The following is a 26,232-nucleotide window of genomic DNA, read 5'->3' on the forward strand; positions in this document are numbered from 1 at the left end:
GGTGGGGACATTCAACATTATGGTATTTCTCTTCCCAAGTAACCGCTACACGTGATGGAGCCCTGCTTCCCTGAGGATGGCTGAACACCTGCCAGTCCATGGGAAGTGGCAAATTAATTCCTTGTTTTGTTTTTCTTATATGAGTGGCTTTTGCTTTACCTATGAAAGACTCTACATCAATCTGTGAGTTTTCTCCCTTTTACTCTTCCAGTTCTCTTCCCCATCCCGCTGTGGTGGGAGTGAGCGAGTGACTGTGTGGGGCTTAGTTACTGGCTGGGGTTAAACCATGACAACTTCCAAGGCATGATGTGGAGCAACTGACCAAGGGGGTAGAGAGCTAGTTAAAGCCATTAGGAAAACAGGTTTTGTTTCACATGTGTAACAGAGTTCCTCACATAAGAAAGTGGAATCATACTGTCTTTTTCTTCATCTGCCTGTCTTCATAAATGCACCTGCATGGCACTTGGGTACCATGATGTTGCAAAGTGAAAGTATTTCTGATTTTTTGGTGCTAGGGATGTGGTCTGTTTGCTCTTTGCATTCATGCTTTGCCTTAGTATGCAAGAGGTGTGAGACCAGCACTTCTCAGACCCAGAAGCACATCTCCCTGCCAGGGGGCAAGTTGACCAAGCTGAAGTCTGGCTGGCTGCATCCATGGTCAGGTCCTTTGCTGATAGCAGCAGCTGTGAAGGAAGCTGGAAGCAAAGACATGCACCTCCTTTCCCAGGGGAGATGCTTTGGGGCTGAGCTGTACTGGTGGCCCCCACCACACTGCATCACAGCTGCAGTGAGAGACATCTCTGCCCAGTCTTGTACCTCCCTGATGCCGATTCTGACTGAGACCTCTGCCTCTGATGCCAACCTGACCCACACTTACCGCTCTGCATCCTGGCACCTGCTAGTGAGGTCCCTGCTCGCACCTGCACCTCTATGGCACCCTGCTCCCTGTTCACCCTGCTTTGCAGGGAGGCTGGCCCTCAGTGCTCTGCAACTCCTCTTCCACACCTGATCCAGAGGTTTGATTTCTGTCCACACCAGCTCCCAGAGCCTCGTGGAAGTTTGTCCCTATGGGGGCAACCTGGTGACCCCTCAGCATCTTGCGACTTTTACCAGGTCTCTATGACATGCTGTTGTGGTGTAACCCCAGCTAGAAACTAAACCCCACACAGCCACTCGCTCACTCCCGGCCAGTGGGATGAGGAATAGAATCGGAAGGGTAAAAGTGAAAGTAAAAATGTAAAAGTAAAAGCAGAAAGTAAAACAAACTCATGAGTTGAGATAAAGACACCTTAACAGGCAAAGCAAAAGCTCTGCACACGAGCACAGCAGAACAAGGAATTCATTCACCACTTCCCATTGACAGGCAGGGGCTCAGCCAGCTCCAGGAAAGCTGGGCTTCGAGCACTGCTCAGCAGTAATAAAAACATCTGAATTTTCAACACTGTTTCAAGCACAAGTCCAAAACATAGCGCTGTACTACCTCTTATAGAGAAAATTACCTCAACCAAAACCAGCACGCAAGCTGTCCACCTCACTGTTAGATGCCTGCATAAATGGTGACAAAGGTTTGTACATAACCTCAAAACTTTTAGAGGGGGTGCCTCACCTGAGCTGAGGTGCTGGTCTTATCTATTGCCTCCATACAGGTCTGCATCTCACCAAAGGTGGGCTGTGAGGCTGCTGGCCCCCTCCCCACACAAGCACCTGCCCCAGCAGGGGTAGCAACTGGGGACATCTTCTGCCGAGGAGAAGGGGTGTAAAAAGCTGGTGCTACAGTACGCTGGTGCTTGTGTTTGATGCCAGGGGCTGGCAACTCTCAGGCCCCTGAAGGTGACTGGTCCCCAGAAGAGCTGCTGAGGGCTTAGTTTTGGCTTACGGGCTGCTCAGCCAGAGCTTAATTTGCTCTTCACGATGTGCCAGATAGGGAATCCCTGTGAGGGGCAGACACTGGCAACAGTCTTACCCCCCGGGCCAAGGGTGTGCGGATATTAAATTGCCATTCTTGGGATGACCTCCTGCCTCTGTGCAATAGTCACAAGAGCTAGTGGAGATACAGCTCCCCTTGTCCTCTTCCTCAGCTTTCCCACTCTGTTGTCTCAGTTTGTTCATCTCCCTGTCCTCTTCTCCTTTCTCATTAGCACCTGCATGACACAGATCCATATGGCCTTAACAGAATATCATTAACCTGCAGCACTACAGAAGGCTGATGCTTTCTGAAAAACATGCCACTGTTTTTAGCTTCTCTGAACTACAGGCGCCTCAGTCCAAGCCAAGGAGGTCTGACCCACTACTGTGTGCTGGTTTCGGCTGCAGCCTCCCTGCCCAAGTCCTGTCTTCCAGAGCTTCAGAAGTGGATGGACTCCAGGTTGTGTCTGTTCAGACTGTGGCCCTGTCCCAGATTTTTAACAATACCATGTCTAAAAAGGGTAGGAGGAAACATGTTTTCAGATATGCATATGCAAATGAGTATGCCAGGAAATTTAAAGAAGAGTATGGGGTTTTGTTCTGTTTCTGTATTTCAAATACCCTTCTTCCCCCACCCTCATCTCTTTTTTCTCCTTCTGCTTTCACAAGTGCTGCAAGAAGTGAGATCACTTGCATTGTGACGCTTACGAATTTGATGTGGTACAACATGAACATGCCTGTGCTCCCTGCCCAGTGTATTGTAAGTTTGTCTTTTTCACATGGCTTTTTTAAGCAAGAGTCTGATAATAGTTTGCATCATAAATAAAAAGGGACTCAATCTAAGTTGCATTTTCCTCATTTAACAGCTGGATAAGCAAATATTTACTGCATTTACTTCACGTGGTTTCTTTTCTGCTCAGTGATAATGATATCCTTTTATGTAGTACGTTGGCATATAATTTTTTTGGGGGGTAGATTTTTTGAAGGGCAATTGCAAACATTTTCAGCATTTAACCAGCCATTGTGCTAGCAGCCAGTTAAATCACATCCATTGTAGGCACTGAAGGTCCAGCACTTGCAATGGGAAGCACATGGGGCTTCGAAGCTATGGGTAAATTGCATTGTTGTGAATGTCAAAAGAAGTTATTTTGCCTAAGAGTTAAAAAAAGTCTAGCACTGTGGGATCCAGCTGGACACCTAACTTTCCAAACTCCAGGAATTCTAAAATTAAAATTTGAAATGAAATAACAATCAGACTTTGAAACCTTCCCAAGTCCCCATGTTTCAGCATGAAAGGCCACCTTAAGTCCTCAAACATTTAAGGCTCAAAGCATGTGGATTGTACTGATATGCCTGAAAAAATATTTTTTTGCAGCAGTTTTTCACTTGGGTGTTCAAACTCTGAAGCAGAAGAACATAAGGCATAGAACTAGATTTGGGCATTTGATATTCCTCAGTGAGAGTCGCTTACATAACTTAAATGTATATGATTAACAGAGGTCATGCTTTGCAGTATCAGTCTGACTCTGAGAACTCACCACAGCTGCAGAGCATGCTGGCTCCCAAAACCAGGCTGTTCCAAACTTGCTGTTTAGATGTCTAAAGTATATTTCCTTTTTTTAATAGATAGATAGATAGATAGATAGATAGATAGATAGATAGATAGATAGATAGATAATTAATTGGGCAGCTGGCACATTTCCGCTGCTTACTTGGAAATATCCTGTGCTGATAGAGAACTGCAGTTGGAATGGGACCTCATAATTTATTGTGATTTATATCTGTCATGGCCTAACTGTTCACAGATGGGTAAGAGAAGGGTTTCTTTTTTTCTTTCTCCAGATGCAATGTAATGAGGTGACATACCCAAAATCTGCATTTCCACTGCACACAAGAAGCAGGAGGATAGCCCTGAAAGCCCTGCTGTGCACAGAGCTCAGCTGTCGTGGAAGCAAGACAGAATGCAAGTGACCACACACCTTTGTTTTTTCTCTCCCTTGTGGTTTCTGCTGGACCTGGCACATCCTGTTTGTAAGGATTTATTACAGTAGAGTGTCACTTCAGTCTCCGTTGACGGGTGTTTCTGTCACTTCAATCTCTGTTTACAGGTATTTCACAGTTGTTGGTTGCTTTTTTTTCCCCATAAGATAGCCAAGACATAAGGACAGATAATTTTAGGATGACTCTGGCTAAGGCTTCTAGTCAAATCATTGTGCCGTTTGTATTTCTGTACAAATTTCCAGGTAAATTCTTCAGTGCACAGTTCTGCTCTTGTCTCAGGATCTTACCGCAGCTCCTTCAGTCCTAGGGATGGGATGATGGGATGCTTTTTCTGACTTCACCCCACCAGGGAAAGCATGGGTATTTCATCAGTGTTCAGGTGTGCCATGCAGCCCCCATTCTAATGTCCTGTGTTTCTGCATTTAGGGCTGTGTGCTCTGAACACATTGCATTCAAGCACCTGTTGCTGCCCTGGATCACACAAAGTTATGCCTTGTAAGCTTTCAAATTCCCTCCCAAAGGGTACTGTAGAAAGCCTTGTAAGTACTGTCCTGCTAGCATCCCTCTCCAAGAAGGATGGAGTCATTGCTGGTTTTATTCCTCTCCTTTTGAGGCATTAGGCAGTTAGTGTGTGTGTGTGTAGACTGGAAACAGAGATATTGTCACCTAAAAGGATAATTTGCATGCGTGAAAAGTTCTATATGCCTTTTTTTTCTTTTTTTTTTTTTTTTTAAACCTATTAGTGAGTGTGGGAGGTTTTCACTGCTGTCCTTGCCTATCTTTGAAAGCATATGATTTAATTTCCCTGCCTTGTCAGGATAGTTGCTCTTGGTTTTTTTCTCCTTGCCTTCCTGCTTTTGTAAATGGCTGCTGCTCCCAGTGCGGATTGTGTCTACTTTATACAACTCCTGCTTTCTTGCAACTCAAAACTGCCTTCAGTCTTGAGCAGAGCACAACCAAAAGCAAAGCACATCACAGCCACAGAGCAATATTGTCTCATAGAGCAGCTTTGAAATAACAACCTTGGTTTCTCACTTTGCTTAGCATCTTCTGTTTCAGACCCTTTTGACCCAGTTTTTCCAGGGCTTGAGAACTCATTGCATGCTTTACTTGGTGTCTGCTATGTGGCTCACTCTGTTCAGTGATTTCCGCTTGACCTTTCCAGTTTATCTTGCTTCTCTGCCATCAGCCACCCAAAGGGCAGGTGTTGAATATGTTTAAGGCAGCAGGTTGCTAATGCTGACACTGTTCAGCCATTGCATGTGCATCCCTGCAGCAGTGTGAGGAATGATGGGGGGATCTACAACTTACTGGTAGAAGGCAGCTGGTCTCAGAACCTGAAGGCTTTGCATAGGAGAGCCTGTGCCAGGGAACATTAAGTAAATTACTCCATGTCCAGAAATAAAACTCTGCAGATGCTATCATGCTGAAAGGTATTTGTATCTTCCTTTCCAGTTGTTATCCAGAGAACTCCTCAAGGCCGGCTTGTAATTTTGCAAAATTTTGGTCCCCTCTGCATGCTGTACACATCTTGTCTTTTAGATTATGGCGCTGTTTTAGACTGTATATGCCCTTTCCACCCAGGAGACCAAACCTGTGTGGTTTTGCTTAGAGAATAATAATTTTAAAGTTAACAATTCTATTTTTAAATCCATTTACCCTTTTCCCCCAGTAACATACTTATTTTTAAAGGTAAAATAGCTTACTAGATTCTAGGGACCTGGCAGCTTAAAGAAGAAGTTATGGGAGCTAAACCTTTGCTTTCCAAGTTGCTGACTCAATTCCCATTGACATGTGAGCGATGTTACCATCTGACAGCTGCCTGAAGCTAACATCAGAATGAGATGGTGGTTCAAGTCCAGTCCTTGAGGCTGAAGGGAAACTGAAGGAAAGCAAAAATAATAAGCCCCTCTAATTTCTCCTGAAGGTTGAGACCCTGTGGGCACCCTTGGCTAAGTGCCAAGAACAGAGAGAGAAGATGCACACATGGTATTCTCTGCCTGGAAAGACTCCTTGTCTCAGTGAGCAAACTCACCCTGTCATTCCACAGGCCAAGATGTGACTCATGCTCCAAGGTGCTTCTCAGCAGCGATGACCTGACTACCCAAATGGTAATTTTAAATTGTGTTGGGTGCTGGCTGCTTTCTGTTAGCTGAGAGAGGTGTACCTGGTGGCTCAATTTTCTTTGAAGAGACTAATGTTTAAAGAAGTCTGTAATTTCTGCAAAATGTGTGCATATATACTTTGGAATTATTGAAATTCCTTACATCTTCCAAGTGTAACACACTTCAAGGCTTTACAAGAATAGGGAAACAAAATTTGACCTCTTAGGTGAATCATCTCCTGTGTTTGCAGAGGCACTACCAGATTTGTAGATTGATACAGTGCTAACATGGTACTGTTACAAGCCCACATATGTTGCCTTCAGAGCTTGCCTGTAGTCAGAATATTGCTGATTTCATATCTTGATTTCAAGTCACTAAAAGGCAGCATAGGCCCTCTAGGAGATGGAAAGACTGGAATGGGCAACACAAGGAAAATAATTGGCGATGCCTGAGCTCCAGGAAACAGAAGGTCCCCTGGGAAAATGTCTTTTCAATAACTTATACTTCAGCTGCCTGCTGATAACCCCAGGGCCAGGATGAGACATTAGATTAAGCCCATCAGGTGTGCTGGATGGCACAACCTGGCTGATTTAATGAGTTGCTTCAATAGGACTTATAACTGATGTGAATTAATGTCTTCACTGCATGACTGGATCTCATTGTTAGAAGTCAGACTGCCTGGTCTGGCAGATGGTGCAGCCTGGAAGATCAGCTCAGCAAGCAAGGCCATTGAAAAGCGCCTTCTCTTAGGCAGAGATATGATTATACCTGCTGCTTAAATACTAATCTATTCATTCTTTAATTCCTGAAGGTGTTAGGGGATGCTGCCCAGTCTTAAGAGACAAAAAAAAAAAAAAAAAAAAAAAAAAAAAAAAAAAAAAATCAGTTTGTTACAGCGTTGGTCTCCTCCAGGTCAAAAAACAGTAGAAAAACCCACCTCACATGGAGTTTGCCTATCTCCTCACTCCTGTGTCCTCACAAGTTTTATTTAGAGATACACAATTCACATGCCAGCTGTCCCTTGTGAATGGTTAGTGCCAAATACAACTCACCCTAGATAAGCACTCCTGATATTTCCTTCTTATGCTAGCTCTGTCCTCACACAGGAAAAGCCAAACATGGCACCTCTTGTGTGCACAGGAGGATTTGGGAGTGGAGGGATCTGCAGTCCGTGTTGGGAAGGAGAGGTGTGAGATAAGACGAAGAAGTTAAGGACATACCTTTCTGTTCAGCTTACAGTCCTACTACATCAGCAGACCCTGATGAAAGGCTAAGAAAAGCAAGGGGGTTGATTTTTGCACTGTCAGCTCAGACTTCAGGAAACTGAACATATTTTATATAAAACATGCCTGTGTAGGTACTTAAGCATGCTGGAATATGTTGGGCTTGGTTAGTTAGAAAATAATACCTTCCTGAATCTTTGTTACCTTCATTATCGTTATAAAGTGATTGAGGGGTTTGTCTTTGAACAGTGAAGCTCACCTGATAATTTTGCAGCATTTACACAGCTTTGTTGCAGGTTGTCTCTTTTCAAGGTCAATAGGAGGATGAAAAGATCATTGACAGATGCAGAATTCTTAGGGTGAGGCAGGAGGAGCAAGTCAAGAAGGCAAACTGGAGGGCTAAGTTGCTAATTATACTTCATATGTCAAATGTTACCAAAACCAAAAGGCATTAGACGTGAACAGGAAGAGTGTCCATACTCTCACACCACGCACAGGTTAAATTCTGCGTTGGCTTCTTCCTCTTCACATGCTCTGTTTAATAAATGACATCATTTAAGGATAATTAATTTAGTTTCATGCATCTTGGAAGCCAAGGAAAGAAGAGCAGCAAACAGATGAGATGCTCAGCAGAAACTCACTTTCTATTTCTGGTTTTGAAATTGTCCCATCCCAGAAATACCTCTTTGCCTTAAATTTCTTCTGAAAAACTCATTAATTCTGATCATTTTTTTGGTAAAATCTTTTGTTTCAGAAGACATAAAACCTCCACACTGATTCTGTGCAAAGAGAAGTCCATGATCTTTGCCTGTTGCAATATAACCCTCTTGCTTTGCAAGCTTCTGTACATGCAATGCTGGGCAGTTTCAGGGAGAAAAAGTGCAGGTGCTGTCCCAAACCCAGACAGTGGTTAATGCATATTTTCCCACCCCTGCTTAAACTGAAGTCACTGATAGATTTTGGAGTTAACATTGCTCTGGTGTAGCAAGATCGCCTTATAGCTCTTGCCCTTGGATGTCTGTGCTCTCATGCAGGTCTAAATGATTTATGCCTGACTCCCATTTTTCAGGCACTCCCAAGAAATTAGAGAAGAAAGCAATAATTCATTGAGGTGCCAGCCATAAGCCAGCTGAGGTTGGCCCATGAGTGAAAACGAAGACACCATATCATTCAGCAAAAATTAGATGGCCTGGGATGGTGGCTAATTTAACTAATTAACCTAGCTGGCTAATTTAAACTAGATATTTAACTCTTGGGTGTGTTATTGCCTGTCTTTGTTCTCATAGCTTGGCCTCATCAGCTTCACACCACAGTAACTGAGCTTATCCACAGAGTTGTGAGAGGAGAATGAGGTCTTTAAATAGTTGAAGATTTGTAAACATGGAGTGTAAAATAGGTACTATCTTGTGGCTTTTAATTGCTGTGTTAGTTCTGTATGCTGCTTGAATGCTTCATTCAAGGCTTCTAATAACAGTGAAAGACATCATCACCTCTGTTAAGTGAGGCTAAATATGAGGCTGCTACACTGTAGAGTAAGATTTTGTGGCCTTTGTCCTTCTTATTGGATTTTCAGAACTTATGCTTTACGATTTTGAAAAGAATATTGTGTGAACTTAGCAAAAACCTGACTTCAATTTGAGTTTTAAAATTTAAATTTGTGGCAAGTTTTGCTTAAACTTCTAAATGTAGCACAGTAAGGAGGTTTTTTCTAATTCTTTTCAAAGGCATGACTTTGTGTGTGCTGAGCTGGTCGTGTCAGGAAAGACAGTCAAACTTTAGCTGGTGGAGGTGGCCTCATTTTCTCAGGGGCAAGTTGTTTCAGAAGCCTCTACTGATGCACTTTGTCCCCTGGCAGGCACTGGGAGATGTGCCTGATTTAAAGCTGACAGTTCTCTACATTCATATGCATATCATCAGTCTTACTCTTTCTTCATTTGGGCCTTTTGCTCAACACTAACAGGGAAAGAATAATTTCTTTTAGTGAAAAATATGATTGTGAAAATGTAAATTATCAGCTGGCTGCAGGCATAGTTTGTCTTCTAAAACTAATTGTAACTCACTTTTATTAAGCACTTAACATTGTCCATTTAATTCAGCACTGAAGCTTTATACAGGTTACTAAAGCATCACTTAGTGTCATTATCTGACTTCAACAGCAAAATTCAACATAGGTGAGCTATGTTTAACTCAAACAAACAAATAAAAGAACATATGCTTATTAAGCAATAATAAAGGATTCCTACTAAGCTATTTCTGAAATTGCTTCCCAAGCTATGAGTATGCATTCCTCAAATGAATATTGGGTACTCTTTTCCCAGAGGGAGCTGGTTAGTAATTGTTATCAATATTAATGTGGCTGAGAGAGATATGTTGGCCAATGACAGATTGTAGCATGAGCAAAGTAGTTTTGAGGTGTAGTTATGTATCTTCCTGTTGGGTAAAGACTTCTGTCTATCTGAATTTATCTAAAGAAAAATTGGCAGAGCAATCAATATACTTATTCACAGACGAACTGTGAGTGAATCTTGCACAGAAAACACCATAAGAAGTTTATATCAGTCTACTGATATCTGTTAAGAATTTGTGGTTTTCTGAGCTTTTACTATTTTGAGAAAATTGAAAATTATATTTATTATACATACATTCAAATGAAGAGTTAGTGATCTGACATACAACACTCTATAAAGCATATGAAAAAATATATTTTTACATAACCTTTGTGCTACTACATATTAATATACCTTGGTATATCTGGAAAAGTAATTAAATAGTTGTTTCTGAATTCTCCACTCTGCTAACATTTGGTGTAAAACCTTTCTTTTTATCACCATGCAGTATTATTTTTTTTCCTTTTTTTTTCTTCCCCCCCCCCCTTTTTTTTTTTTTTTTTTTTGCTAGAAGGAAGATTTAATGGACCATTCAGAAAGAAACAATCTCTGCAAGGAAAGATGCAAATCAATCATCTGTGAGCAGCTGATGGTCCCGCACAGTCACTTGTGCTGGGCAGCCTACGGGGGATGGAAGAATACCTCTCCCTGCCAACCTGCTTCATCCTGGGGAAGGCAGTTTGCCATTGCCTGTCAGGTATAGTTATCTCCCCTCCTATCCTATCCCTCAGACCGGGATTGTCCCTCTGTCCACCTTGCTCTCCAGCATGCTCCAGGCTCGGAATGAAAGGCAAGGAAAATGTTAGAGGAGAAGACTCACTGGGGGCAGAAAGAGCACCTGGAGAGACCAGAGAGTGACAGAAATGTCAGTGGCTGTAATAAACACAGACTATCAATAATTCACAGACAACTTAAAAGCAATGCAGAAAAAATATTTGCAAAAGGTGAAATTTGCTCCTTTCTCTGTGAGTTCAGGTGAGCTAGCAGCTGTTATCAAAGAAGCTCTTGAGGAAAAGGAAAAATCTGTCAGTGGGTTTGAGAAAACAGTTAGGATGATCCTGGGACAGCAGGGTGACTCTGCTGCTACAGACTGCTGGTTCAGGAGCAAAACCTACATAAACTGTGATAAACTGATCCTGCTCCACTTCTGTTGGCGGCATGGCATGATTACGAGCATTTGTCTCCTGGACATACATAATGCAAAGAGCTTTTCTGCAGAAAGAGGCAGATGACTGCAGATTTCGAGGGAACAAATTTATTTCTTTGCTCTTCCAGTTTATTGCCATGGTAGCCATCAAATAACTATTGCCTCAGGTTTTAAAACATCACTCATTGCCTTTCAATTTGGGCAGTCCACTGTGACACTACAGGATTTTTTTCTGTTAATCTCTACATCCCTCTGCTGTCATCCATTTGTAGCACAGCGTTCCCATCACAGCTGTGGCTGTTTTAGCAGACTTTCAGAAGGCTTTAGTAAAAAGTGTATGTTAGCTGTTTTTTCAAAGGCTCTTTAAAACCCTATGTGGCCTGGAAAGATGCTCTGGCATGGGACCGTCAGGAAGACTGCAGTCAGTTGCTAGCTCTCAGCCTGCTTGTGAGCACAGCCAGCTTTCTTATGAGCTCTTCTCTCCTCACCTTCTACTCAGGCAAGCAGTCAAAACTGTATTCCCCTTCACTTTTTGCAGCAATTCTACATCAGACTGTAAACTCCATGGGATGTATGCTGTTCTTCACACTCCCACAAAAATCTGGGCATCTCAGTCTTACAATTATGTATGCCACCAACACAACAGTGCTGACAGACCTCCCTGAAGCTGTTACCTGCTGCTGTGCTTTGGATCAAATGCTTAATGATCTACACTTATTTGACGAGGGCTTTATTATTAAGATGGCACCTTTATCACTAGACCAAATTCCTTGGTTCTCCACTGAAGCAAACCCCTCCTGGTTTTAGTCAGTAAAATCTATAGGCTGTGGCTGGATGCTACATGTCTGAAACAAAGCGTAACTTCTAATAGGTGCCGTCTATTGGCACAGAAATGGAAACAAGGACTGGAATGTTAACATGGCTTAGTTTAGTTCTGTGGAGGAGAAATACCCAAACAGCTTCTCTATGGAAAATAGTGCTCAGCATTACAAACGTAGGGGTTGTTGAAATGAAGTCATGGACTTTCTTCTTTTAATCAGTGATGGGATGGTAATGGACGAATTCAGCTGCAAATTTCACACAATATGTGGTCCTCAAGCCTTTGGAATACAGATACTGAGCAAGCAGAGACCAGCTGAACCCAGTGGGCCATCAGGACCTGGGGGCCCACTGCTACCTGCAGTGCAGTGCACTAGGTGTGACCCCTTCTGGGAGGTACAGTACTTGGGTACATCTCGTCCCTGTGGTCTGATCCTGCAAACAGGGTATGGTATGGGAATTTAAGATAAGTGATTAGAGGGTACCACCAAATGATACAGAAATACTGATTAATAAACAGCAGCCCTGCAAGGATTTTAGTCAGGAGCTTGTTTGGGAGCTTGTTTGATGCTAGGCTGAATTAATTGGTTTTATATCCAGATTCTGGAAGTTCAGCGTGTGCTTTTGTATGTGAATAGTTCCCTCGAAGTCACTGGGAACAACTGTCAAGGTTGTAGCAAGCTCCTTCTCTGCCATGATCTGAAGCCTACTGCAGATGTTTACACAAAGCACTATTTTTTAATTTGCATGCTTTCATTGACTTTGATAGGATTATTTGCCCAAAATCATGATGAGTTGTTTGTGTGGATCGGGATTTAATCTCCTAGGGGAAGTTTCCTTTTCAATTCCTTTCCCTTTTCCTGCACTACAGGTTTCTCCTTCTTGCATTAGGCATTTCTACCTGCTACAAAATACGTTGTCCACCCACAGGTACATCTGAAAAATGACAACAGAGAAGACAGAGTGTGTTATGCTGTGTTTGAGAGCCTCTGTAGAAATGTGGAGTGACAGCAAAATGACTACATCTGATGAAAAAACATAAGATATGGTTATCAAGCTGCATAGCTAGCAAATTATTTCAATAGTTTGAGTTTAAATCTTTTGTCCTTTTGGGCTCTATTGCTGGCACTAGGCTTTTGGCTTATGATGAAAAATATATATTTAGTTTTAATTACAGTTCATCACTTCATTATTTTATTAATTTTTATTACTTTTCTACTTGAATCAGCACAAGGATAGAGTCAAATTGGAAGAGAGGACTAGGAAGATAATGCTATCAAAACACTATTATGTTGGGTAAAAATATATTGTCATTGACTGTAATCAACAGCAACCAAAGGGTAAAGTAAATGCTGTCCCTATCTGCTGGCAATGTTGCACTCTAGCTGCTATAATTTCAAAATAATCCTCACATGAGTGAAGAATTCCTTCTGCGTTTCCTTGGAGTGACTCTTTTCCTCCTGTTCTTCAGTGTGATATGTGACATGGAAGAAAGAACTAAAGGTACTTTCTGCATATGTTTTTCCATCTTACCAAGTCCAGAAATCACTTTTAGAGCAATCCTGTATAGTCACAAAGCTGTACCAGTTAAAAGATTATTGTGACATTTTTATTAGAAATGGCTGCAGCAACAACTTGCCAAACGAACCGTTAACAGCAAACCATGCTCACTGAACCACAATAAAATTCATTAAAGGCTGCTTGGGGCAACATATGGTCTTTGAAGGTCTTTATCTTTTTAACCATTTGTCTCTTCCAGTATCTGTGGCAGAGCCCTCCACCTCTCTGTTAATCTCATTTGAATGTAAAATGCCATTTCAAAAACTGCAACTTCCTTTTAGTGACAAGCTCATTTGGTGGTATGTCACTGTTAAGTTGTATGATCTACTGACATGGAAACATGAATTAGGTGGGGGAAAAACATCTTTGTACTATTAAGGAAAATGATGTGTTCTTTCCGCTTTGGGAGCTCTGCTTGAGTCTGGCTGTTGCTTTCCCCCATGAGCTCCAAGTACCTCTTTTGTGGTGGTTGTTCTTGAGGCTGAAATTTCAAAGATGCTAAAAAATTTTTTCTTCAGGTGACAAAAAAGGAGGTCCAAAACTGATTCCTGCAAATGGAGGACCCACAGTTAGAGGCCACTGTGCAAAATACAAGCAGTAGCTCGTCTGTACCTTAGAGCCTGTGTCACTGCTGCCTTCTAGCTTTTGCAAAGGTTTTGTATGCTTTGCTTCACTTTAGTTGCTAACATTCGTGTGTTACACAGCTTTGTCAAGCTTCCAATGGTGAGTCAAGGTCCTGTAGCATTACTTTATGTTCAAATACATGTGTTCTTTTCCACAGAAATGTTTGAAGTGGTCACAGCATGGGATAGGTCATGTGTGTCATGGCACATGGCTGCAGTGAACAGTATAGGAGGCCCAAAGTGGCAATCAGCAAGAAAGCTCCCAGCCTGCATTTGCAGATAGGGAACTGAAACTCGTCTGTCCAAACTCTCATGGGATTTTTGGCAGCACCACAACCGAGACAAACTGTCCCAGGTTTGTTCAGTGTTGCTAATCACAAAGCACAGGTAATGTCCTTGGACAGGGTCCTCTGACACGTGACCCTCCTTTGGGATCAGTGGTGTCCTCTGCTTTCCTGCGTCTCTTACCCTTATGCTTCTCTGTCTCTTACCATGCATACATCTTTTTTCTCTTTCACCACGGAATTTGTAGCTTTTGCTTCTTGGTCTCTGGTGACCTGGGAACTACTTGTAGTTTGAAGTACTGTCTTTAGGTTTATATGTATGTCTGGTCACCTTTGGGATTTTAAAGATTGTTAGGTTTCCATTTACCATGAACTTGCATGTATTTACAAAAATTTGTATTTATACAGCTTTTAGGTTACAGGTGGTAGTGTATAAATAATAGAGAGGATAATGAAAGCATATAATTATTATTAAGCAGGCAGAGGGCTCTATTAAACTCTAGTTTGAACTTGCATAATTCCTCCATTTTCAAACAATATGTAATGCAGGAGTGAAACAATTATTTTCCAGCTTCCTTGCTGGTGTAATTTGCGAGAAATTTATTACCGTCAGTACGTTAAAGTGATTTAAAGCTGAATTTAGCCCACAGTTGCCTGTGTAATGATTTTGTTTCTGTTTTTGACTGTTTTCAATAGACTTCATTAAACAACTCAGCTACAACATTAACTATCCATACATATTCTTATCAACCTTATAATTAACATGTATCCATGGGTACAGCCTCATGACGGTGAGACAAGGTCGTATTTGAAGGAGAATCTTTTGTATCTGTTAAAGCAGCTGTTAGTGTGGCTGCATACTTGGCTGAATCAACTAATCATTTCATTAAACAAGTCCTCTTAGCATTGCTAATCAAAAGCGTGCTGATCACAATTTTTCCAAACAGCCCCCTGAAACCAAAAAAACCAAACAAAACACTTCAAGACTAATAAACCAGTCTTGCTCTGATAAATCATCTATGCTTTACTAAAAAGGATTAAAAAGAAAGAAAAAAAAAGATCTGAGGGGAATTTAATCAGCATTATGAATATATTCCTTTAGCCGTCTCCAGTGATCTCATCTGAATGGTTAATGCTGCCTAAACATAGTTATTTGCTGTACCATTTTGAATGTATCAGGGAACACATGATTTCTGCTCAGCGCTGCATCTTCGTGGGTAAGGAAAGGATGAGGGATGCTGAGCACTGGGTCCAAGCCTTTCTCAGGACATCCCAGAAGCAAGCTGAGGAGATTTGCATGTGCTTCTTGACTTACATGAACAAGCACATGAGCACAAGCTGAACAGAGATTTTGAAAGGGAGGGGGAGATGAAACTTTAACATAGGTGGTAACACTCTAAGTGAGCAGCTTCAGAGACAACTTCTTCAGAGAGGGGTAGCTCAGTGTATTAAGAAATGAGACAACTGGCATCAAAATTGCATAGGAAGTAAATTTTTAATACTGCTGGTGGTGATATGCTGGACTTATATTCTCTTTATTTCTAATGACTAGGTATCTACTAGAGATCATCTTAAATTACTCTCAATCCATGTCTCAGGAGCTTGATCACGGACAATGAACCTCATATCCTTGTCTTCAAGACAATGCTTAACTTCTAGGCAGAGGAATCAGAGTGAAGATTTACTCCAATGTGGGAATCTGAGCTGAATTTAAACCTCAAGTTTCTGGTCTTCCTGTCATTACATAGAACTGTGTATGTTTTATGATGATTTTAGTGGCACAACGCAGAGACTTTTGCTGCTGAAGTGGCAGTTTCAAAACCTTAGGATAGACGTAATTCTAATTCTTGCTTTCCTGAACGAGCTGCTGTTATTGGGCAAGTAGCAGAGGCAAGCACCTTTCGGTGATCTGCAGAGACAGAAGCTGCAAGCTGTGTCCTCCCCGCTAAACTTGAAGGAGGTATTTCCCAACCTCTGGTGGGGCTTTGATCCCACTCCCATGTTACCTGAGAGAAAAAAGTTGCTTCTTGCTGCTGTTGTCATCCTGACATGGCTTCAGTCAAATGTAAGGATGTGGGGCTGAGAATGTTACTTAGACCCTTGAGACTGACTCTGGCAAGGTGCCCTAAGAGCAGCACGGGTGAGAGAAGAGGGAGAACAGTCACGGCAGAGCAGAGAAGAAAAAGCTTTTCAGATTGTAAGTTCTCTTAGTATCTGCAGAAACATCCCACGATTTTCTGTTAGTTAAGGACCATGCCATAAAAAGAGGAAGTTTGCTTTCTGCCTCCTTGCTGTCACTGTGCAAGGTCCTAGCCAGCAGCATTTTCGGGCATTTAATCTCTGTTGTGAGCAGCCGTAGGCTCTTTTGTGGGGACCAGAGACAACGGGCGGGTCCCGGTCCTCGAGGGGCTGTTAAAGAAGGCCCGCAGAACACGCAGAGCAGCAGTTAACCCAAGGGAGGAGAAATTCAGCCGATGCTGCGGTTTCCCCGCAGCCCTGCGCGGCTCCAGCCTGCGGTGCTGGCAAGCGGGATGGGAGCGATGCTGGGGGAGCATTTTGCCATCTCGTGGCAGCTCGCAGGTAAACCAGCCTGATGGTTGCCGTGATGGCAAAGGCAGGCCACCCGTCGCAAACACTGGCTACACAGGAGAAATAAAGCCAGGATGGGCGGTTTCAGTCGCGGTGGCTGCAAAACGACACTTGGAAGGTTTGCAGCGTAGCGGAGCAACCCAAACTCCTGCAGTGACCGATACCTGCCCACGTGCAGCTCCAGGTGCATGCCAGTGGTGGCACCTGACCGAAGGCAGGGAAGCTAACTGTCATGTCAGAGACTTGTTTCTAGCATGGCCGGCCAGCCCCATGCCTGTCACTCCTGCTCTAGGCGCTATGCCGCTGGAGGTGCTCAGCTGGCCAGGGAAGGAGAAACCTGGCAACTGTTTGAGCACCATGGTGAGGGCAACAGTGCACGAAAGGTGAGCTCTTATTGTGTGGACAGCGAAGGATGATCTGGCCACTCAACTTTGGCTCAGAGAAAAATGGAGAGGTGGAGAGCCGCTCTGTTAGCACAGAAACCTTTGTAGGGGCGCTGCTGCCATATGTGACAACTTTCATGTATTTGTGGGGTGATGCCAATGTCCCCCCCACCCCCAGGAATCCAAGTCTGAGCCTTCTGCTGACCTCCTTCCCCAGAGGAGCTGTTGCTGCCCTGCCTAAGAGGGCATCATCCCTGATGTCAGGGTGAGCCAGAGAGGGGCTGGGGGTTGCCCCCTCCATAGACTGTGGGTCCCACTGTCAATGGCTTGGGCACTGCTGGTATTGTGGCTGCTGCTCAGGAGGACATGAGACCAAGGCCCCTCGACTCTCTCATTCCCACAAAGCTGCTGGTGAGGAAGCGCCCTGATGCTGGCCAAGGCACCTCAGAGGACTCAATGGCCCACGAAGCAGGGCCAGGCCTCCCATGGGAAGGCTTTTCTCTGCCTTCAAGAGGTCTGTGGGTGGGATGGGGTGCTGCTGGTCTGTGTAGGCTGTGGGAGAGGAGCCACAAGACTTCTGGTATTCTCAGCTGTGTAGAAAACCAGCACCTCAAAACAGACCCATATAACTTTCAGCTGCTTCTTTCAGCTCATAAATGAAAATCCCCCTACGAAAAGCCTGGGGCACCTTTGATCTTCCCATTTTGGTAACTCAAGAGAGTTTCAGATATGGACTCTTCTAGTGTCTCCAAGGGCTCTCCACCTTGCCTAAGAGCTGACACATGCACACTGCACTTACCAAGTCAACTGAGTAGGAAGGACTATTAGGGATACAGATCCTTCTTACCTTCGTGCCAGTGATAGGAGTGTGTAAGGGTCTTAATGCCAGCAAAGGGTGCAGGTGACAGTGAGGGTCTCAGCTCCAGCTGCTGGGACAGGACCGGTATGTATACCCCAGGTGCAGCTACTGGGGAAACCAGGATGAGTAAGGCGAGTGAGTCTTGGCACCAGCATGCTAAGGACTGCAGGTCACAGCCCACATGCCTGGTGCTGCCTGCTGGGGATCCAAAGCAGTTGCATCTCCCCCAGCCACCAAGGGGAAGTGCTGGGAGTAAGGGTGTTAACAAACTTCAAGGTGGTCTAGCTGCCAAGTAGGAGTCCCTGGGTCCAGGCAGGGTATCAGGCACAGGCCTGTGCTGGTATTTGGTGAGATCTGTGGGTGTGGAGTGCCTGTTGGCTAAATGTGTCAGTGAACATGTGTGTTTTGCTTGTGAGCAGAAAGCTGGACCAGCTGTTGTGTAGGACTAAGAGGGCTCAGGATATGGGGCAGGGTTATCAGCTGGACAGAAGGGCTGTGCTGGTACTCAGGGGATCTGTGAACCCAAGTGTGCTTTCACTACTGAACTTCAATCCTTATTGGCTGTAGAGGAGAAAAGGGACATGGCTGGCTGCACTCACGTTTTATGCAAATTGTGGTGGTACTACATAGATGTGCTACAGAACGCAGCACCTTGTCTGTGACAGTCTGCAGAGCTGGCCACATGTCTTTTTTTTTTTTTTTTTTGCGCATATGGGTATGTGTCTCTTGCAAATATGCGCTAGTACAGATCAGTAAGGAGAGCTTTTTTTCCTAGTAACTGTTTATGCTTTATTTGCTTTCCTAAAAGCTACTTATCATTTGTTCGCCAAACTGACCACAGGGCTACTCCAGCCTTCTGATGGATTCCTCCGTACCCTCGGAGCCAATGCCAAGCTCCTTCCTGGTGGTGACTCACGGGCTCCGCCATAGCCTAGGGCAGCCCCCGGGCCAGGAGCTCGCTCTCCAGCTGCCGCTGGGCAGCCACCCGTGCCCCGTAGACGAGGAAGCCCCAGGAAAGGAGCACCACAGCAGCCAGCACCTGCGGAACAAAGTGCATTGCGCATTGGCGGCGGCGGCAGCAGGTCTGCAGCCCGTTATCCCCCAGGTCCTGGTGCCCGCTGCCCTCACCCGGAGGTACACCCAGCCCAGCTCCCCCCTTCCCCCAGGGAGCAAACCCGCCCTCCGCCAGCCCCCCTGGCCGCGCTCCCGGCCCCGGCACGCACCAGGCGGCAGAGCGGACGCGGGTCCCGCCGCTCCGGTGGAGCCATGCCAGCCTCGCCCCCTCCTCGGCCGCCGCTCCGCAGCGCCGCCGCCCGCCGGTAAGATGTCGCCACAGCGAGCGGAAGTGACGCCATAAAGCAGCGCCCGCGTTCCGCTCCCGGCAGGCAGCGCGGCGGCCTGGCGCTGCCCCGCTGCTGGTGGCGGGGGGCAACCGTTCCCCTGGCAACGCCGCTTCCGCCGCCGCGGATGGCAGAACCGTTACGGCGCCTGGTGGAGGGCGCCCGCCGCCGCCGCCGCCGCCCGCCCGGGGAGGAGCGGCGGGAGCCCGCGGGCTCCGGGCGTTGCCGGACGCGGCGCAGGCTGAGGGCGGACGCGGCCCCAGCCCGTGCGGGGATCGAGGGCCCGGTAGCGGTGAGTGCGGCCGTGGGGCCGGGGCAGCGCAGGGCCCTCCCGGGGGCGAGCTGGCGGCTGCCGGTCCGGCGGCCCGGGGCGCGGCGCGGGGGAGCGGGGCGGGGAGGCGTCCCGCAGCGTGGGGCAGGTGGTGCCGCACCGGGGCGGCGTGTGGCCCGTCCCCGCCGTGGGTGCGTGCGTGCCCTTGTGGCGTCCCGCGTTTGGGCTTGTGATGGCCGCCGCGGCCGGCCGCGTCCCCGCGCTTGTGCCCCGCGTCCGTGCGTGTCCGCTTGCCAGCCTGACAGGCTTCGTGCCCGGTGTCCCGCAGGTGGCTACGACCTGCGTCTGGGCCTGCTGGGAGGTGGGGTGATGAGTTCTGAAGTAGCACGGTAACTTGTTTACACCGAATTATAATGTCTAACGGTAACGGTGGTACCTAAAATAACTTTAAGATAGATGGATTTATTACTAACCACGCCTGACAGCCTGACTAGACACAAAGGCAGCGTGTACCTGAGGATGAATGTAGGAATGACACCTGGTGGCTCCTGCTTCAGTCATAAAACCAAACAATAATTTAGGCTGGAAGACATCCCTGGGGGTTCTCTAGTCCAGCAAGCCAAGTGTGGTCCAGCATGAGTGCGCAGCAAAACAGGGGCAGCGGGTGCAGGAACGGGACAGGTCCAGCAGAACTTGGAAACTGGTAGTTTAGTTCAAGTGCAGTTACTTGTTTTTACTTTGGTTCCTAAAGGACAGAATTAACAGTTCTCTTATTTTTCATATGTGAAAACTGGTCTCTTTTGGAAGTATGTTTTGGAGGGTACCATGTTAATTATAAACTACTGACCACATCAAAGCAGTTATTTATGAGTGGGGATGAAGAGAGAGTCCTGCCTGTTGTTACCTTCGTATGCGCCAGTGTGATTCAAGCTCTGTTTAAAACTTGCAACACTGAAGAACTAGATCTCAGTGTGAAGAGAAGCCAAGCAAGGTAGTTAGGTCGTGCTGCCTCTTTGTTTGGTGTTCTGTCAGTGCTGATGCTGGGTTTTGCAACCAGAAAGGTGACTGTTCTGGGTTTCAGTGTCTTGTCTGAGACTAGAATAGTCTTTTGTCTCTTTCTTCTGTAGAACATGACTTCAGCAGATAAGGATTTTTCAGAAGAGAGCGGCTTTTCACCAAAAGCCAGCACCAGCAAGCTGCCAACAGATGCGTCTCCTGACTCTAAATGCCCCATCTGCTTGGATACATTTGACAATGTTGCATATTTAGATCGCTGCTTGCATAGGTTCTGTTTCCGCTGTGTCCAGGAGTGGTCAAAAAACAAAGCAGAGTGCCCCCTCTGCAAGCAACCCTTTTTTTCCATTTTCCATACAATTCGTGCTGAAGATGACTTTAAAGAGTACATACTCAGCCCTTCAGAAAATAACTCTTTTGCCAGCCCTGATGGCCAGAGGTTTCGTTACCGTACCACCATGACAGGGGACCGCCGCACTGGCGGTTCTGCTTTCCGAAGGACACTGTCCCCTCCAGATAATGGGATATTGTTTGAAGGATTGTCAAGTGAACCAGTGCGGCAGAGAGATGGAGAGATTCAGCAGATGATAAGGAGGCTGGCCTCAAGGAGGCAGGCTAGTGCAGAGGGCAGATCTATGCGGCAGATTGAGGAGGAGGACATGATCAACTTCCGCAGAGCTCTGTACCGTACTGGTGTGCGTATTCGTAGTATTCAGGATGGTGGCCGCTATCGAGACATTTCAGCAGAGTTTTTCCGCCGCAACCCTGCTTGCCTTCACAGGCTGGTTCCTTGGTTGAAGCGAGAACTTACAGTCCTTTTTGGTGCCCATGGATCTTTGGTTAATATTGTACAGCACATTATCATGAGTAATGTGACTAGGTATGATCTGGAAAGTCAGGCCTTTGCTGACGACTTAAAGCCATTTTTGCTGAATCGGACTGAACACTTCTTACATGAATTCATCAGTTTTGCCCGTTGTCCTTTTAACTTAGAAGCATACGATCAACATGCCAATTATGACTGTCCTGCACCATCATATGATGAAGGAAGCCACTCAGACTCATCAATTATTACAATATCTCCAGATATGGCATATTCTCAAGGGCCAGATAATAATTTGTCTGCTGTGACTGGTCTTGGTCAGGCCCCCTGGGATGATGAAACTCCGGGGCCTTCCTATTCCATTTCAGAAGAGGTTCGTGCAACCATGGCTTCTCCTCTGGAGATGTCAGAAAGTTCTGATGGGGACTCTGCTACAAAGAATCGAGGAACCAAACTGCAAACTCAGTTACAAGCTAATGCTGACTCAAATAATAGTGACTCTTCCTCAGACAATTGTGTTATTGTTCGGTATGTTAAGCCATTAGCTGAGAGGACACCAGAAGTGGTCGAGCTGTCCTCGGACTCTGAGGAATCTATCAGGGAAGAGAAGAGGGAAGATGTGAAGAAACAGCAGCCAATCCAGTGTGGCAGCTGGAGTGATAGTGAACCAAGCAGGAGTTTCTCACCATGTTCCCCCACATATAAGGAGGGTATCGGTAGTGGCAGAAGCTGTTTATCTCCTGCAGTTGAGAAGACAGAGTCAAAAGATGTTGACAAGAACAAATACAAGGTAAAAGATCTGTCTCCACAGAACTTAAGCTGGAGCCCCTCTCCAGGGAGTGACACAGTATGCTCCCCTTGGAATCACAGATGGTCCAGAAAGAGGAAGTCCAGGAGCCCACAATCGTGTTCACGGAACAATCGAGGTAGTCATGACCATCAGTCTAGGAGGGAGCGTCGTAGCAAAAGCCAATCTAAAAGGAAACGATCAAGAAGCAGAGATAGTAGCAAACACAGGAGCAAAAGAAGCAGCAGGAGGTCAAGGGCTCATGACACCAGAATCTCTCTAAAAAGCCAGAGAGACTCCCTAAGTCGTGAGAGCACGCCTTCCAGAGAAGCAAGCAGATCACGATCACGTAGCAAAGGCCACAGCAAAAGGAGATCAAGAAGCAGAGACAGTGATCGTTATTATGTAAGACACAATTATAAAAGTAGATACCAGTGGAGTTATGCTTTCTGTAGTCGAAAGACACTTGGAGATGGCTATGAGTCCTCCAGCAGGAGGAGGACTCAGTCTAATAACCTCTACTCAAGGCAATCTTCTAGTCCAGAATACAGGATACGATCATTTATTGAAAAGAGAGATCCACATACCCAGAGGGGACTCCATGAGAGACACTACTACTGTTATGAAAGATGCAGGTCAAGGAGTCGATCAAGCAACAGGTCAAGGACTCCTTCTGGAGGAACTGACAGAATGAAAAGTGAAAAGCCTGGTGGAAAAAGGAAGTACAAAACTCGCCACCTGGAGAATGCATTCGTGGAGAGCACAAGTCTAGAAAGAGAAAATGACCCTAAGAAAACTTTCTCAAAATTCAGTGACTGTTACAAAAATGAAGATAGCCTTTCAGACAATCGAGGAAGCAGCGAGACAAAGCATAAGAAAAAGAAAAAAAAGATGAGGAGTCCAAGTGTGGAGATAGTCTATGAAGGAAAAGCAACACACACAAGACATCTTAAAAAGAAAAAGAAAAAGCATAAGAAGAAACACCGAAAACATCACATGAGTAACACGGCACATTCTTCTCCAGTAGTGATTACAATTGATAGTGATAGTAGCAAGGAGCCAGAAAGTACTGAATGTGACAGCAGTGTTACCTGGACCGGCACAACTCAGATAAATGAGAGGGAAAACGAGTCTCCATCTTCTTTTCTGGGAAGGACAGGATGTGAAGATATTTACAGAGTTGGTGAGGGAACTGGAGGAGCAGCCAAAAAATGCAGTATTCCTACCAGAAGGGGAGGTTTAGATGGTGACATTAAAAATGCTGATGTTGAACTTCGAGACACAGTAGCTGATCAGAATCTTACGATAGTGGATACCAGCAGTAACACTCCTCACAGGGAAACTGTAACCAGCTACTTTCAAGAAGCACCAGCAGCACCTTCTGGTCAGCTGCCTTCCCCTAGGACTTCCTTCCTAGAGCGTCCAGAGAGACAACCATTGATACTAAGACTGCCAAAGAGACTTGTCAACAGATCCTCTTGGTTTGATTTTCCAAAAGAAAAAATGTAGCACACTTTCCATGGAACACTTCTTAAAATTGTGAAGTTGTTTTAATTTCTTTTTTAACCTTGAGAACAAAAATACCTGATGTCGTTCCTGTATTGTAGAATATGTCTGGGAAATGTGTAAAACTTACAAATCTGTATGCACTTTTAAGTCAAAGAAGATAGAATATGGATAGTACATTAGATAAGTCTTAAAGTTTCTAAGAAGAATATTTGCAAGTTTTAATTTCATAAAGCCATCCTGTATTCTTGTAGTAGGTAAAATATATCCACAGAGTATTTCAAAGTTTTGTTTAAAACAAACAACAAAAAAGGAGCCCAAACCAAAAGCTAGAAAGTGCATTTTATGGGGATTGCTTATCTTAGGAAAAAGTGTTTAGTTCATAAGAAATTATTTAGGCTGAATTCTGTTGTTATTTTAATCTATTTGGTTTAAGCTGATCTCTGGTGAAAACCAGCGGTTTCTATAAAGATCTTCAAAAGGACTTCCAGTAATGTGAAAGTGTGCTATGTCAAAATCTGAATAAAGCAATAAGACTGTTTTCTAAATGAATTTGTAAGTGTGGACACTGTACCTTGTGGACTGTGTACTTTTCAAACAGAAAATTTATCTTTCAGTTTTGGGTGTCTTACCAGTACAGACCATTGTTGTTTGTGCTGTCAGGAGTACTCCCGGTTGAAAAGGACATCTGGAGGTAATCAGGTCCCAGCCTTCACTGAAAGCAGGAACAACTTTGCTCAGGTTACTGTGATCACTGAACTGACCTGTTCAGTTTTGAGTTTTCCCAAAGCTGGATGGCTTCTCTGTGCTACCTCTTCTAATGTTTGTGTTTTCCCGGGGGAAACATTTTTTTTCCGAATGTCTTTCTGTTGTTGCAGTCTGTGTCTTCTACCTTGCATCCTATTGCTGTGCAGCTCTTGAGGGGCCTGTTTTCCTCTTCTGTATGGTGTACCACTAAATACTTGAAGACATTTGTTTTCTCTGTAGCTTTGTCAGTAGAACAGCTCCTCCTGACTTCCTTGCTTTAGACAACATTTACTCAGCTCAGCTCATACTAGATGTCCTGCTGCATGTATGTGCAAGGCACAGGGCTGAGGCAAGGTCTTGTTCTCCAGATCTGGGCCTTCGCTGCGTGCACAGCAGTAGCTCTCAGGGCAGAACCAGGAAGTTGTCTTTGGTCTCTCCTGTATTACTGCCTCTGTCTGCTGGTTTTGGCCTTGGCTGGTTGCCTACCAGATACCCACCAAGGTGCTCTGTCACTTCCACTCCTTCACAGGATTGGGGAGAAAATAAGATGGGAAAGCTTGTGGATTGAGGTAAGGACAGGGACGTCACTTAATGATTACCATCACAGGCCAAATGGACTCAAGGACAATGAAGTTAATTTATTGTCAATTAAAAATTGAGTATGATGATGAGAAACAAAGACAAAACTAAAATCACCTTCCCCTCCCTTCTTCTCAAGCTTAGCTTCACTCCTCCATTCCTAATTCTTCTACTTCTCCTCTCCAGCAGTGCAGGGGCATAGGGAATGGGAGTTGTTGTCACTCTGTAATACTCATGTCTCTGCTGCTCCTTTCTTCTTACACTGTGCCTCTGTTCTAGCATGGGTCCTTTCTACAGGGTGCAGTCCTTCAGGAACAGACTGCTTCAGTGTGATCCCCCCACAGGGTCACAGGTCCTGCCAGAAAACCTGCTCCTGTGTGGGCTCCTAAACGAAGGCTGCAGCTCCTGCCAGGAGCCTGCTCCTGTATGGGGACCCCATGGTCTGTAGCTCCATCTGCTCTGGTGTGGGGTCTTCAACAGGCTGCGGTGTGGATATCTGCTCCCACTGTGGTCCTCCATGGGCCGCAGGGAGACAGCCTGCTTCACCATGGTCTTCTCCAGGGGCTGCAGGGGAATCTGCTCTGCTATCTGGAATGCCTTCTCCTCTCCATCTTCTCTGACCTGCAGGGCTGTTTCTCTCTTGTTTTTCTCACTCCCAGCTCCTTTTCTTAAATATGTTTTCACAAAGGCAGCACCAGCACGGCTGATGGGCTCAGCTGTGTGCCACAGTGGGTCTGGTTTGGATCCAGCTGGAACTGTCTCTGTCTGGCATGGGGTTCAGAGGCCACCCGGCAGCACTCCCTGCTACCAAAACCTTGTAAACCCAGTACGCTCTGGTTTAACAGATGTTGATCCCATGTGTCAGCTGTTAGTTGATTGTGCAGAGATAGTGATGAGCACATCTGACAGCACTGGAGACTCACTATCTAAATCCCAAATCAAGTCAGTTCAGCAAGCTACTGAACATGTGTTGCAGTCTCCTTTGTTACCTGCAGTTGGTGGTGATTTCATAACTGTTCTGGATTAATGAGGTGACATACACACCTTCTAAGGTTTTCCTCACTTCCAAGGGTGCTGTTCTCCCTGGAGCATGGGATATTTTTCGAGAGCTTGTTGAGTCAGTTGCTGCAATGGCAGAGAGATGGAAGGATTCGTATGAGAATGAGTGTTCTCACAGAGGGTCAGGCTGGTGTGGAAGATCAGTCTTTGGGGCTGGTAGGAGAGGAGACCGTTACTGGTGTATACAGAGCTCTGTATTGCCAAGGTCTGTCTGTCCAGTG

At 45.2% G+C, this 26,232-nt stretch overlaps 1 protein-coding gene and 1 long non-coding RNA gene across 2 annotated transcripts; one reads left to right on the forward strand and one right to left on the reverse strand.

Annotated features, from left to right (window-relative positions):
• Positions 1-18,644: 18,644 nt before the first annotated feature.
• LOC130142914 (uncharacterized) lies at positions 18,645-19,233 on the reverse strand. Its single transcript, XR_008819571.1, has 2 exons — positions 19,109-19,233; positions 18,645-18,924 (listed from the first exon to the last, which is right to left on the reverse strand). It is a non-coding gene; the product is annotated as an uncharacterized LOC130142914 (long non-coding RNA).
• A 26-nt stretch (positions 19,234-19,259) lies between these two features.
• Positions 19,260-24,178, forward strand: TOPORS (TOP1 binding arginine/serine rich protein, E3 ubiquitin ligase). Its single transcript, XM_056325388.1, has 2 exons — positions 19,260-19,517; positions 20,624-24,178. The coding sequence occupies exons 1-2, from the start codon at positions 19,353-19,355 to the stop codon at positions 23,627-23,629; spliced, it is 3,171 nt and encodes a 1,056-aa protein (XP_056181363.1). The 5' UTR covers positions 19,260-19,352; the 3' UTR covers positions 23,630-24,178.
• The last annotated feature ends 2,054 nt before the right edge of the window (positions 24,179-26,232 follow it).

Source organism: Falco biarmicus, chromosome Z (assembly GCF_023638135.1).
Source record: "Falco biarmicus isolate bFalBia1 chromosome Z, bFalBia1.pri, whole genome shotgun sequence".
In the NCBI taxonomy this organism is placed as follows: domain Eukaryota; kingdom Metazoa; phylum Chordata; class Aves; order Falconiformes; family Falconidae; genus Falco; species Falco biarmicus.

Bases quoted from the DNA above. Each gene is read 5' to 3' on its own strand.
- TOPORS (XM_056325388.1), top strand. From the start codon at position 19,353: ATGGCAGAACCGTTACGGCGCCTGGTGGAGGGCGCCCGCCGCCGCCGC. The intron at 19,518-20,623 runs GTGAGTGCGGCC...TTTCTTCTGTAG, and splicing joins GGATCGAGGGCCCGGTAGCG to AACATGACTTCAGCAGATAA.